Below are 12,725 nucleotides of genomic sequence, written 5' to 3' on the forward strand. Positions count from 1 at the left end.
AAGGAGGTTGTTTCTTGTATTGCAGAAGCTTAGAACATATGTCTCTATATATGTATTGGTTTACATATATATGGGTTTTTTTTTAGTATGAAATAGTCACTTGGAGTTAAGGTATTATATGAGTCATTATTACCATTGATTTATTTAGTAGCTTTCTGAGATGTAAAGATTTAGGTTGAGGGAGGTAATTCTGAACTGCTGTTTTGTCTGTGGTGTAATTAATGAGCAGTTAGTTGTTCAGTGTGGTGCTGAATCAGCGGTGAGATAGAGCTGCTTGGCAGGAAAGTGCAGCCGCGCAGGCTGTAAGGCTCAGAGGGTGGCAACAGTGGTCCTGTGGTGTGCACACCGTGCTAATGATATTTCAATAAACTACATTGACATATAAAAATAATTACTTAGTAAATAAAGCAAAATGTTAGCTCATGTTAGTCAGCCCAGTATTACTTGCATGTATGATTAGAAAGTGGGTTTTTCAAAAAAGGTTTTGAGTCTCTAGACCTATATTCTTCCTAAACATGTCAATATGTCCATTTAGTTCCATTTGCTTACATAACTTTTTCAACACTAACAAAAAGAAAGAATGAAAGTTGAAGCAGTAACAACAGACTGCAGTTTAGCTGCCTGTAATACATGATCCTGCACAGGGTAATGCTGCTGCGGGCCAGCTGGGACACTTCGATGCTTAGGAAAGTGTGGGGCATTATGGCGAAAGTGATGATGGGTTGTGACGAGAATTCAAAATGGAGACTCGTGGGGATGAAGTGTATGGAGCTTTGCCAGAGGATGATTCCCCTTTCAGCTTGGAAAGCTAGCAGAGGACATCATTGCATAGTATTAACTAGAGCCCAGCAGCCGGAAACCCCAGTGTCATCAAGTGGTTCACAGCTTTTAAACTTTTTATGAAACACAGCCATCGGTATCTTGTGTGTGGCTGACAGTATCACACAGTATTTGACAACCACTCCAGTCCGTGGCATCTTAGAAACACACACACTCTCGTTTATTGGGCAGGATGTGATGTGGTCTGTGGCTGGGTGTCTAGCACCTCTTATTTTTTAAGACCAAGGTCTAGAAGTCACATTGCTTCCCCTTCTGAAATCTTTTGATCAAAGCAAGATTCGCAGTCAGGTCAAATTCAAGATAGGAGAGTAAAGTCTGACTCTTGGCTGTGCAGCGACGTGCTTCTGCAGCATGGGAGACTTTGTTGGAGGCCACTGGTGTCCAGTCTGTCACAGTGTTAGGCACCTGGTGTGTGGTGTGTATTTGTATAGATGTTGGGAGACTTCCTGTAGTAAACTGGTCTTTGTCTGTTTATGACCTCTGTATTAGAATTCTTATCTCACTTTAAGGCTCCTAGGTGATCCTGACATGGGGAAATTTGAGACCCTGATTCTGTTCTTTTTATAAAAATTCTTTTCTTTTTAAATTGAAAATAAATGTTTTCATACAGTATATTCCAATCATGGTTCCTGTCCCTCTTCTCCTTCTAGATCCTCCGCATTCCCACGACAAACACAAGTGAGCAAAACAGTATAAAATATTAAATAAAAAGCACAACACCATAAAAACACAGGATTGGAGACCATAATATACAATCAAAATATAGACCAGTAAGATTAAAAAAAATCTAAACAAACTAACATGAGATGAAAAATCTACAGAAATACCACTGAGTTCATTTTGTTGCTGGCCCCCAACTGCTGGGCATGGGGCCTGCCCATAGTGTGGTTTGTATACCCAGGCTCCACTGGGGAAAACTAATTTTTCCTTTGCAAGTGGTTGTCAGTTGGAGCTAGCTTCTCTGTTAGTGACGGGAGCTCGTGTCTGCTTCTCCCTCTTTGTGCTGGGGTGCCCCGTTGGGCTTGGATCTGTACAGGCCCTGTGCATGCTACCGCAGCCTCTGTGATTTCGTGTTATGTCAGGGATCCTGATTCTTACACAGTGGCCCCTGGCCCAGAGACAGCAGCATCACCTGCCAACCTGCTGGACCTGCCTTGCCTTGGCCCCAGATGTCCAGATCTGTGTCACTAGAGAAGCCAGTTTGAAAGCTACTCTTAGAGCCCAGTATGGCTCAGAGGCTAGATTTATTCCTCAACTTTTGTTTTTTATTTATTTTCATGTTAAATTTTTATTAGAACACAGCTTTACTCATATCTATGAGTACTGTATCACGACAAGGTCAAATAATTGTGATGGTGCGTATCTCACAGGGTTAGAACACTCATTGATGTATAGCCCATTACAGAGGACCTGTGCTGACTTCTGCTCTTGTGGACCTCTTAGTTTTTGTCTATTTCTGGGGCCATGAAACCTACCAAAGAGGCTTCTTCCTGTATTAAGTGGGCATCTGTTAGTAACTTAGCTGCCATTGGCAAGGCCTTCTCAGTGACGTCACATAGTCCGGGTGCAAGCCAACCTAACTAAGGTCAGAATCTTTGGTAGTAAGAACTAGGAATCCAGAAACATGTGGCTGGTCGGTCGGTCGGTCTGTCTGTCTGTCTGTCTGTCTGTCTGTCTGTCTGTCTGTTCTCTTTCTCTGTAAAGTACCTTAGGCCATACCAATCAGCAAGTCAGTGTGACTACAGAAACAAGCTACCTGCAGAGTTTGGTAATTGTAGATTTTGATCTTCTCCTGTCCACTTTCCCCTTTCCTCGCCTCCCTTCCCCTTCCTCTCCCCTCCCTTTCCTTTCCTTCCCCCTTTACCTCTTTTCTTTCCCCTCTAATTTCCCTCTTCCTTCCTGTCCTTCCTGACAGGGTCTCAGGTAGTTCAGGCTGGCTCACAGCTCGCTGCACACCCAGGCTGCCTTCTCTTTGTGGTCTTCCTCAGGCAGATCAGGCTGGCCTAGAACTCATGGCCCTTCTGTCTCAGCCTCTCGGATGCTGGGATCTCAGGTGTGTGCCATCATGCTTAGCCCTCTGCTAAGAGTTTGATTTAAATACCTAATGCAGTAGAGAACTGTGGCCTGAAGAGGGAAGAAAGGTCTGTAGACACAGATTAGCACGGCAGAGGATGTAGAAAAAGTGGAACAAATAAGAACTTGTGTTTACCTGTTGGAACCTGTAATAGTGAATCTTCATGTCAGTTGATTGGATTTTGAGCCAACTAGGAGATGCTCTGCTGGAATGTCTGTAAAGGCATTTCCTAGATTTAACCAAGGAAGGAAGACACAGCCCTAATGTAGGTGCGGCTATCCCATGGGTTGAGGCTTTGCACTGAGTAAAGAGGCAGACTGAGTCCCAGCATTCATCCTTCTGGTCACAAGTGCACCTCACACCCCTGGCGCCAGGGAGAGCCACTCCCATTGCTGTGGCTTGCCTCCTGCCGGCCGCTGTGAGCAGAGTACAAACCTTTTTTTCCTCAGCCTCCTTAGTCACTAAGAAGCAGGAGCAGGGCTGTGGTGGTGTTAACGTGGTCATGTGGTGGCTTCAGACCTGGTTTGCAGGAGGCGTGTGGGAGCATTTGGAACTTAAGGCTGGAGAAGCTCTAAAACAGAAGTTAATGGGCCATTCAGAATACTGCTAGGAGTGTGGACATTGAAGACACCTCGTAAGATCTTGTGGGGATTGAGCTAGAAGCCGTTACACTGTGGAAAGCAACCTAATTCTACTCCACCCATGTCCTGAGAACTAGAGTGAGACAGAGTTAGACAGCGGTGGACTAACTGGTCTGGGGCAGGACATTTCAGGACAGTTCAGCGTTCAGGTTGTGTCCTGCCTACTACTCCTTGCTCTCATCCAAGTTCTCCAAGTGAGAGAGGGCACAGATGGAATGGAAAAGCAAGAAAAACATCTAGTTTGTTGAGGAGTGTAGCAAATGTAAAGTCCTGGACCAGCAGGGTGTGGAGAAAGCCCTGTGGTTGTTACAGAGATTAGTTCAGTTAAAGGTGTCCTGACATCTCTACTGGCGTGAGAGATGAACAGCCTTAAGGGCAAGACCCCAGCCCCCATGAAGAGCTCCATACAGCATGCGAAAAGGAGAAAGACAGTGGAGAGTGCCCGCGAAGGGCATCCCAGTGTGAAAACAACCTTCCAGGAAAGTGTTTGTTTCCCTGAGGTTCAGCCGCCAAGGTCCACAGAGGCCCAGCTGTGGCAGCAGAAGGGGCCTGACTAAATCCTGAGCTGGAAGCCGAGCTTGCCAGCACTGTCCACGTGGTGCTGATTCTGCCAGCATGTGAAACATAAGAGTAGAGGTCATGCAGGGTTCTAGAAAACTGCAGAAGCAAGCTTGGATTCCATGCAAGGAGGTCCTCTTGTGAGTGGACCCAAAGTTACAGGGGAGACCCCAGAATGATGGAGAAGCCAGGACCTGGTGTATCAGTAGGAAAAAGCTGCAGGCACCAAGTGGAGCGGACCTGAGGGAGGACTGGAGGGGCATGGCCATTAGAGCCCAAAAGATGCCAAGAGCCCTAAATGTAGCACATATAGCTGCAGGACGTTCTGCTTCCCCAACTGGACTTTGCTCTGATCCTTCCTTGCTAGGTCCCCATTTCTCGGTTTTAGAGAGAGAATGCTTACTTTGTCTCATTACATATTGGAAGTAGCTAACTTGTTTATTAATTTCATAATGTCTCAGAGTTAAGGTATGCTTTGAGGCACTGGGCTTTTGAACAGTGTTGGGACTGAAATCTGAGTGGACTCTGGAAGTTAGAGGAATGCATTTTGCATTACAGGATGGCCATGGAAGCTAGGGGTGCTGTTACTCCTCATGATCCGCATGACGGGACCTAGAGGCGCATGGGGAGTCATTCCTTTGCCTGTAAGGGTGGTTGATCTAAGGAGCAAAGATCCGCCTTGAGGATGGATGGCACTGTCCATGGGCCAGGGTCTAGGAGTGATGCAAAGGGAAAAGGAGCAACAGGGCTGGGTACCACAGTGTGTCTCTCTTTGCTTCCAGACTGCAGATGCAGTGTGACCAGCTGCCACAGCTCTGTCCTCTCTTACTACCATCCTGCCGTGATGGAGGTGAACACTCTCTTTAAGTCAGCTTTGCCAGTTACTTTATCACAACAGCAAGAGTATCAAGGGACAGACCTACTGCAGGCTACAAGGAAAAGCCTCCTTGCTTTATCTTAGCTCTTTATTACAGGCCTAACAAGATGGCTCAAAAGGTTCAGTGACCCTACAGGGTCAAGAGCCATGTCCTGCCCCTCACTATGGATTCTGGAAAGGGCAGTAATGACTCTGTCTTGTACACTCATCAGAAGTGGAAGTGAGCCTTAGCTTTCTCTTGGTGGCTAGTGTAGCTGCTCACTTTTAGCACATGAAAAGAAAGGTATACCTTAGCAAGGTGTAGACTAGTGACCAAGAATCTAGCTGGGACGCTAGCTGACCGAGGCAGGTCTGCGCAGCAGTTCAGTGTCAAGAAAGTTTGTTGTTAGGCTGTGGCGTGCCTTGACATCAGCAAACAGGAGGCGATTTTATTCCGTTGCCCATGCGTTAGCAGCCTCATCTTCACTGTAAAGGATGCAATACAAATACCTAGGCTAGCCACGTGCAACAGCGCATGCCTGTAACGCAAGCTCTTGGGAGACTGAAGCTGGACGAACTCCGATTTGGAGGCCAACCTGGTCTACGTCGTGAGTTCCAGGACACCTGAGCTGTATGCTGAGACTCTGTCTCAAAAGAAAAAAAAATCTTTTAAAAAAAGATTTATTTATTATACATATGAGTGCTCTATTTTGCATGTATGCTTGCATGACAGAAGAGGGCATCAGATCCTATTATGAATGGTTGTGAACCACCATGTGGTTGCTTGGAATTGAACTTAGGACCTCTGGAACAGCAGCCAATGCTGTTAACCACTGAGCCATCTCTCCAGCCTGAAAAAACAATCTTTAAAAAAAAAAACTGTGGACCTATTTTGCCACAGTGGGCCATTGTATCATTTGTTAGTTTTGGCTATTATTGATCCAGTAGCTCAGTAAATACATACATACACACACACAAATATCGGGAGAGGAACAGTTGTTGTGTGTATCTAAGTGTGTAGGGTAGTGTGGCTCATTTCTAGGATGCCATGTGAATTTGTACTACTTGCATAATGAAGGAATTGTGTGTTAAGAGAAAAAAAACAGAAAAAAAATTTTTTTTACCATATATGAATAAGGAATTACATTCCTTCAAGCTTTAGTATCATTAAAGAAAGCAAAACCTTCAAAATTTGGAGACGGTTTTTCAAAGTTGATTGTACACTTGTCTCCACTAGCAGTGTGTGAGCTGCTCTTGTGTGACACACTCCTCAGTGTGTTTATTCTTTGGAATTGAGGGGCAGGGCAGCGCTTCTTGGCCATTTGTCTAAGATCAGGTATAAATGCAGTAGTTTTTACTTGCTTTTCCTTAATTTCTTTTTTGGTGAAATGCTATCTTTTGCATTTTAACAAAATCTCATTGAATGGTAAGAAGGTGTACTGCATCCAAGTATTTTGTTATTTTTAAATCTACATGTTTAAAAATTGATTTCTTGGTGCTGGAGAGATGGCTCAGAGGTTAAGAGCACTGAGTTCATTTCCCAGCAACCACATGGTGGCTCACAACCATCTATAATGTGATCTGATGTGCAGAGCACTGTATACATAATAAATAAATCTTTAAAAAAATTAAAATAAAAATTGATTTCTGGTGGCATATAGCTTTAGAGATTTTGACAGTGTATATATTTATATGTTTCTGTCTTGACACTACAGTCAAGGTAACACAACAACTGTCACACACACACACACACACACACACACACACACACACACACACCCAGCACATCCTTATATTGTCCCTCCTCACTCCTGTTGGCACAGCCTTTCTCCTCTCGACTGGAAATCGCCGATGTGTTTTCTATTTCTATAGCTTTGCTTTTTCCTAAAGGCCATATAAACCATAGCCTGTGAGGTGTTGTGAATAGGATCTATTTACCTAGCCAAGTATGCTGCGACTCACTTGTTTGCATGTATTACAAGGTGTTTCCTTTTATTACTGCCTTCGTGTCTTCCCATATCATGGTGAAGTGTACCTCTAGGTGTTCCTGTGAGCCCCAGTCTTTCTCGTGGATAACTAGGAAGGAGCAGGATCACTAAGCACTGCCCAAGCCCAGCTAAACACGGGGGTTTTTACATCACAAACTTTATTTCTTAAATCTGGTAGTTATTGATTTTATTTTAGTGAGCTTTGGTAGATTTTATGTTTCAGGGGGAAAAGTACTCCTTTTTCTGTTGAGTTTATCCTTTTAATATATACCTGTGGTGAGGTCATGGCCTGCCTCCTAAATATCCAAAACTTGTGCCTTTTTATTTCTCTTCTTATTGCTTTGGCTAGATAAATGTGTTCATATAACTATTAACGCCTCAGACAGAGGAGAAAAAGAGGTTTATTGAGCCTACCACGGAACATCATGGGCATGACACTGAAGTGAAAAGCGTCTCTAAGAGGCAGTGGGCTATGTAGAGCCATTCGTTAGAGCGGCCACCTTGCAGTTTCCATTGTACTGTCCCTTCTCTGTGAAGGAGAGCAGCCCTGACTGGCTGGTGCTTGGCTCCCAGCAGAGCCTGGGTTCACAGGGCTGCAGCCATGAGGCAGGTAGTTCTAACTGTCTGCGTCCAGCCACTCCACCCGGCATCCCACCTGCAGTTGCATGTGTTAAGGTGCATTCGTAATCTCTGTCTCTGTCTCTGTCTCTGTCTCTGCCTCTATCGGCTTTTTGAGACAGGGTTTCTGTGTGTGGCCCTGGCTGTCCTGGACTCATGTAGACCAGGCTGGCCTTAAACGCAGAGACCCACCTGCCTCTGCCTCCTGAGTGTGGGGATTAAAGGCGTGCGCCACCTCCCAGCCCACGGACACTCTTTTGAGCGGTCTTACGAAACCTTTCCTGTTTTCTCATCTCGGCCTCCACTCTGTTTTTATCAAGTTTATAATCCAAAAGCCCCATGCTTTGCTTTTATTGATTTTTTCCCCCCTTTAACAATTTTCTATTTGGCTCCATTTTGATTGCTATAGTTTCCTTTCTTTTACTTACATTGGGCTTAATAGGATACGGGAAAAAAACCCCATCATTTTTCTAGAAGTAAATTGGGCAGATGTGGAGTATTTTTAATTAGAATGATTCACAGGATTTTTGTGTGTGGCTATTTTGTGTATTCCCCACCACCACCACACAAACACACCTCCCCCCACCTTACTCTATTTCAAACCCCAAATTTGAATAATTATAAAAATCATGAAAGTGCTTGGATTGTGTAGTGTGATGTCAGTGTTGGGTACAGGGCACCGTGACACCTGGACAAAGTACTGTCTTGGGGACCGAGGTTTTGTTCTTTCCACTCACAGCTGCCCTTTGGCCTACAGGGCTGTGTAATGTTCACTGAGACTCAATAGGCCTAAGTCTTCCCCAGTGGAAACTCTTGGTGGGGTCCTGCAGTGCTGCTGCTGCTTTCTGCTGGCGTGAAGAAAGAGAAGTTTGCATTACTGTTAGTTTGTCTTCCAAAATCTGAAGCCGAATTGAGGAAATTGGCTTCTTTTCTGTCGTGAAATTATTTTTGAGACTGGTAGAATTGGCTTATAACTGCCTTCAATTTCTTTCATAAACTTCTCTTCAAAGTCTTCAGTAAGAACTAAGAACTGAGGTGTTGGCGAGATGATGTGGCGTTTATGTTTCCATTCTCTTTCTAACATACAGTGTTCTATTTTATCTTCTAGATCTTGTTTGACCAAACGCAGAGATCAATTAAGGCACAGCTTCAGAACTTTGTCAAAGAGTAAGTCAGCCTCAGGGAAGATGGTGGAAAATAACCAGCCAGTGGCTGCGGGGGCGTGGTGGGGGCGTGGCATGGTGGGGGCGTGGCATGGCGTGGAGGGGAGAGGATGGTGGTGATTGGGCGTGGCCAAGGGCATAGCCAAATATGCTAAAAGAAGGAAATGATGGGCCTCAGATTTCTGAACATACTGCCTAGTTTGCTTTGTGAAAATGTGTTTCATTTCTTCTGAGTTTGTAAGGGAGTCAGATTCTCCTTGAGCACATGTTTAAATATGTAGTTCTTCTGGTTAGAGTCCAGACAGTTTTCTAAATGCAGATAAAAATGTAATTTAAAAGCCCCAAGGGAGGTTGAAGCACTTACTGTATTTGAAGCTGGATTGTCTAGTCTTAATGTGGTGTTTTCTTTGAGTAGAAGATAATACAAAGATGAGGCTGAGTCATGGAAGTGAGCGTGCAGTCACCTGTGATTGATCATGTTCACATATAAAGTAAAATCGAACTAGAAGTAAAAAAGTTCAAACTTTCCAAGTTAAGGAAAAAAAAACTTTCTTTTCCACCTTTCTAGTTTTTCTCCTATGATTTCCAGCTGAGCGTTTGTGAAGTATGAGGTTAACTCTGATACAGTATTAAAGTAAGTAAGGGACGTTACAACACAGGTGCAGTGTGAGATATTATATGTTGTGTGAGTCGTTAGTTCTGGGCTCGGGGTCTTTCGGACAGCACTGTGGGTGGAACCCCACCTCGTGTGTTAGGCAAGGGCTCTGCTGCTGACCGACAGCCCCAGCCTATAGCTTAGAATTTACCCTACAAAGATGTCCAAGTAATTCCCTCTAACAAGAAGTTGTTTTCTCGGCTTCCTTTTTTGGTGTTTTGAGACAGAATCTTGGCTGGCCTGGAGCTAGCAGCCTCCCTCCTGAGTCCCCTAGAGTTGTGATGCTGGAGTTCTGGCCTGAGGTGCGCTTCTCAGTAGTGTCTCCCAAAGATAGGAGTGCGCCTTACAATCCCTCTCAGATCCTAGGCTTTCTCTGGAAGGTCGATGACTGCTGGTCTCTGGGAAAGACCATGCAAGTCTGCATTTCTAGACACAGTCTCTGCTGTTTAAAAAAAAAAAGTACCATGGTTAAACCATGTGTGTGCTTTATATTTATCTTTAGAAAAATTACCTTTCTGTTGCACTGATTTTATCATTATTTCCACTTTGAATTATATAGATCTAAATAATGAAACATTAGCTCACTTTATGAGGCTCTGCATTCAGAGTGCTGGCTGTGGTGGCGCACGCCTTTAATCCCAGCACAGCACTCGGAGGCAGAGGCAGGTGGATCTCTTGAGTTTAAGGCCAGCCGGTCTACAGAGTGCTGTAGGACAGCCAGGGCTACATGGAGAAACTCTGTCTTGAAGAACAAAACAAAACAAAACAACAACAACAAAAAAGAGGGTCCAAATCTGAAGCTTTTTGAATTCTTATATTTGAGTTTTGGACTAAGGTACAAACTTGAAATCTGCATAAATAGTCCTAAGTCACAAAAGTCCTGGGTCTGAACTTCCTTTGTCCAGGCTTCTCAGGTAACTGACAACTGGGACCCTGGGACGGATTCGTGTTTCAGCCTGACTAGCCGGTGTCTGCCGGTGTCTGACGCAGCATATAAGGGGAGCAGCAGTAGTCAAATTCTAAGTGTTTGGTTTTTTTTTTATTTTGCTAGAATTTTGAAGACAGTTTCACTGAATTTTTATTTTTTAGAGATCTTAGAAAATTCAAAGATGCCAAGAAACAATTTGAAAAAGTCAGTGAAGAAAAGGAAAATGCACTAGTAAAAAATGCCCAAGTTCAAAGAAACAAACAGCATGAGGTTGAAGAAGCCACAAACATCCTCACGGCCACAAGGAAGTGCTTCCGGCACATCGCCCTTGACTACGTCCTTCAGGTACTGTGTCCCCTCCTCTCCCCAGCAGGCTCCTCTCTGTGATGGTACTGGAAAGAATAAAGAATGTGCTTTCTTTGAACTTAAAATTAAAACATTGTTATTATTTTTTTTTTCTTTTTGTAATTTAATGGTTTTTTGAAGCAGCTTGGGCTGGCCTCAATTTTACTCTGTAGCCCAGGCTGGCTTCAGCCTGATCTTCCTGACTCAGTCTTTAGAGTGGTGGGCTATAGGTATATACATTGTTACCTCCAGTGGGAAACCTGACATTTTATGGAAAACGTTTGCCTTTTGTGCATGCCTGAGCAGTGCGTATGTGGATGCAGATGTCTTTGGTCTGATTTCTTTCTCCTTTTATTTGGTTATAGTACCCTACACGTACTTCTTCTTTGGCACTCCTATTTCACTTTAATTGATATTTGACCATGAGGCTTAAATGGTATTAGTTTTCACTGGCAACAATAAAAGTGTGTATCTTTTTTTTCCCACTTTTTCAAAAAAGTTTTATTAGTGTTTCTAAACCAAAACCCCAAACACCAGCCTCTCAGGAAATCCACTGCGAGAAGCACCTGCTTCCCTTTGCCTCTAAGCAGCACGTGTGTGTGTGTGTGTGTGTGTGTGTGTGTGTGTGTGTGTGTACACGTATGTGTGTACTCGTGCTGATGTGTGTTCTGTATGTGGTCAGTGGCACCAGCTTCACTAACTGGCGCAGGTTTCTGGAATTCATTCACTGCTCTTGAAGATGAAACACAAAGTCCCTTAGAGGGACGACTCTCCGTGGACGTTGGAGGCAGCCGGGCCGGGCTGGGCTGGGCTGGCTCCACTGGGAGAGACACTTGTTAGATCATCCTCTTAGGGCACAGGTCCACGTCCCGGTGCAGATGCAGGGCTGTGAGCGTGTAGTCAATTGAGCTTCAACCCTACCTCTGAAAAAAACCTCAAAATTTGTGGGTATTTCAATAAATCAGTCATAATCAAAATACTTAAATCCATTACTTCCACATGTATTTATGAAGTGTTTGCTGCTTCGGGACTGGAACTGTGAATAAGTCATGGAGCTTATACTGTAGCTAGGGAAAAGACAGAGTAACAAAACAAAAAGTAAGCACTGGGGAGGACAGAGGCAGGCACGTCTCTGTGAGTTTGAGGCTAGCCTGGTCTACGTAGTGAGTGAGTTCCAGGATACCCAGAGTTACATGGTGAAAACCTGTCGAGACAAAAAAAACCCAAAACAAATAAAAGTAGTTATAAATGTTATCAGTAAGAAGGATTGACATGCTAGACAGTGAGTGAGGTGCTGGATTAGATCCGCAAAAAAAGCTGGTGTTTAGTTGAGGATCTAATTGCTGAGAAATGGTCCTAAGTCGTGAGGTCAGAGCATCCTGGCGTGGAGGGAGACCAGCCAGTGCTCAGGCATCTGGGGGCCAGCGAGGGCTGAGGAGCACAGGAAGGGCAGCGTAACAGAAGACTAGGCTCCAGAGGGTAGCAGGGGCCTGAGCACAGCAGTGGGCCTTTGTGGACATGGTCGGAGGTTGCTGGATTTAAAACTGGAAATATCTCATTTATATTTGAAAGTCAGTGTGCTACCTATGTGGAGAAGAGATTATAGGGAGAAGGGAAACAGATGCAGTTCAGAAAAGACGGAAGGTGGTAAATGGTGATCATTTGGGCTGAGGCTGTGCTTGAACCCTCATCCTCGGGTAGGTGAGGAGGGTGGAGGAAGATGAAGATGGATGTGTTACAAGCTCAGGTATGAAAACAGTCCCCTAACAGAGATGCTGCACTCTGAAGAACCAGCGTTTCACTGAGCTCAATGTGGTTGAATATTCATTGGTATGCTTGTCATAGCTCTTTCCAGAAGAGGGATGAGTAGCACAAGCCTTGTTTTCCTTCCGTGTTGGGATCCTTAGGACAACCGTGTTTAGAGTCGTGTATTCTGGATTAGTGTTCAGCGTCATTCATGAGTGACTAACCAACTGTATCTTCCCTCAGATTAATGTGCTTCAATCAAAAAGGAGATCAGAAATCCTGAAATCAGTAAGATATTAATGGAATGCCGTCA

General features: G+C 44.4%; 1 protein-coding gene across 3 annotated transcripts in view; it reads left to right on the forward strand.

Moving 5' to 3' along the window:
• The window catches only part of ACAP2 (ArfGAP with coiled-coil, ankyrin repeat and PH domains 2), a 126,219-nt gene that overhangs the window by 53,140 nt on the left and 60,354 nt on the right, over nucleotides 1–12,725 (forward strand). For all 3 annotated transcript variants that reach the window (XR_014782959.1, XM_084800908.1, XM_084800909.1), the window contains exons 5-7: nucleotides 8,684–8,742; nucleotides 10,483–10,666; nucleotides 12,656–12,700. Coding sequence is in view for 2 of the 3 variants with exons in the window: in XM_084800908.1 (XP_084657034.1) it covers nucleotides 8,684–8,742; nucleotides 10,483–10,666; nucleotides 12,656–12,700 (288 nt within the window). In the remaining variant the exon portion in view is untranslated. The remainder of the gene's footprint in view (nucleotides 1–8,683; nucleotides 8,743–10,482; nucleotides 10,667–12,655; nucleotides 12,701–12,725) is intronic.

The sequence above is a fragment of the Acomys minous genome (genome assembly GCF_964271855.1).
Source record: "Acomys minous genome assembly, chromosome: 11".
Taxonomy (NCBI): Eukaryota; Metazoa; Chordata; class Mammalia; order Rodentia; family Muridae; genus Acomys; species Acomys minous.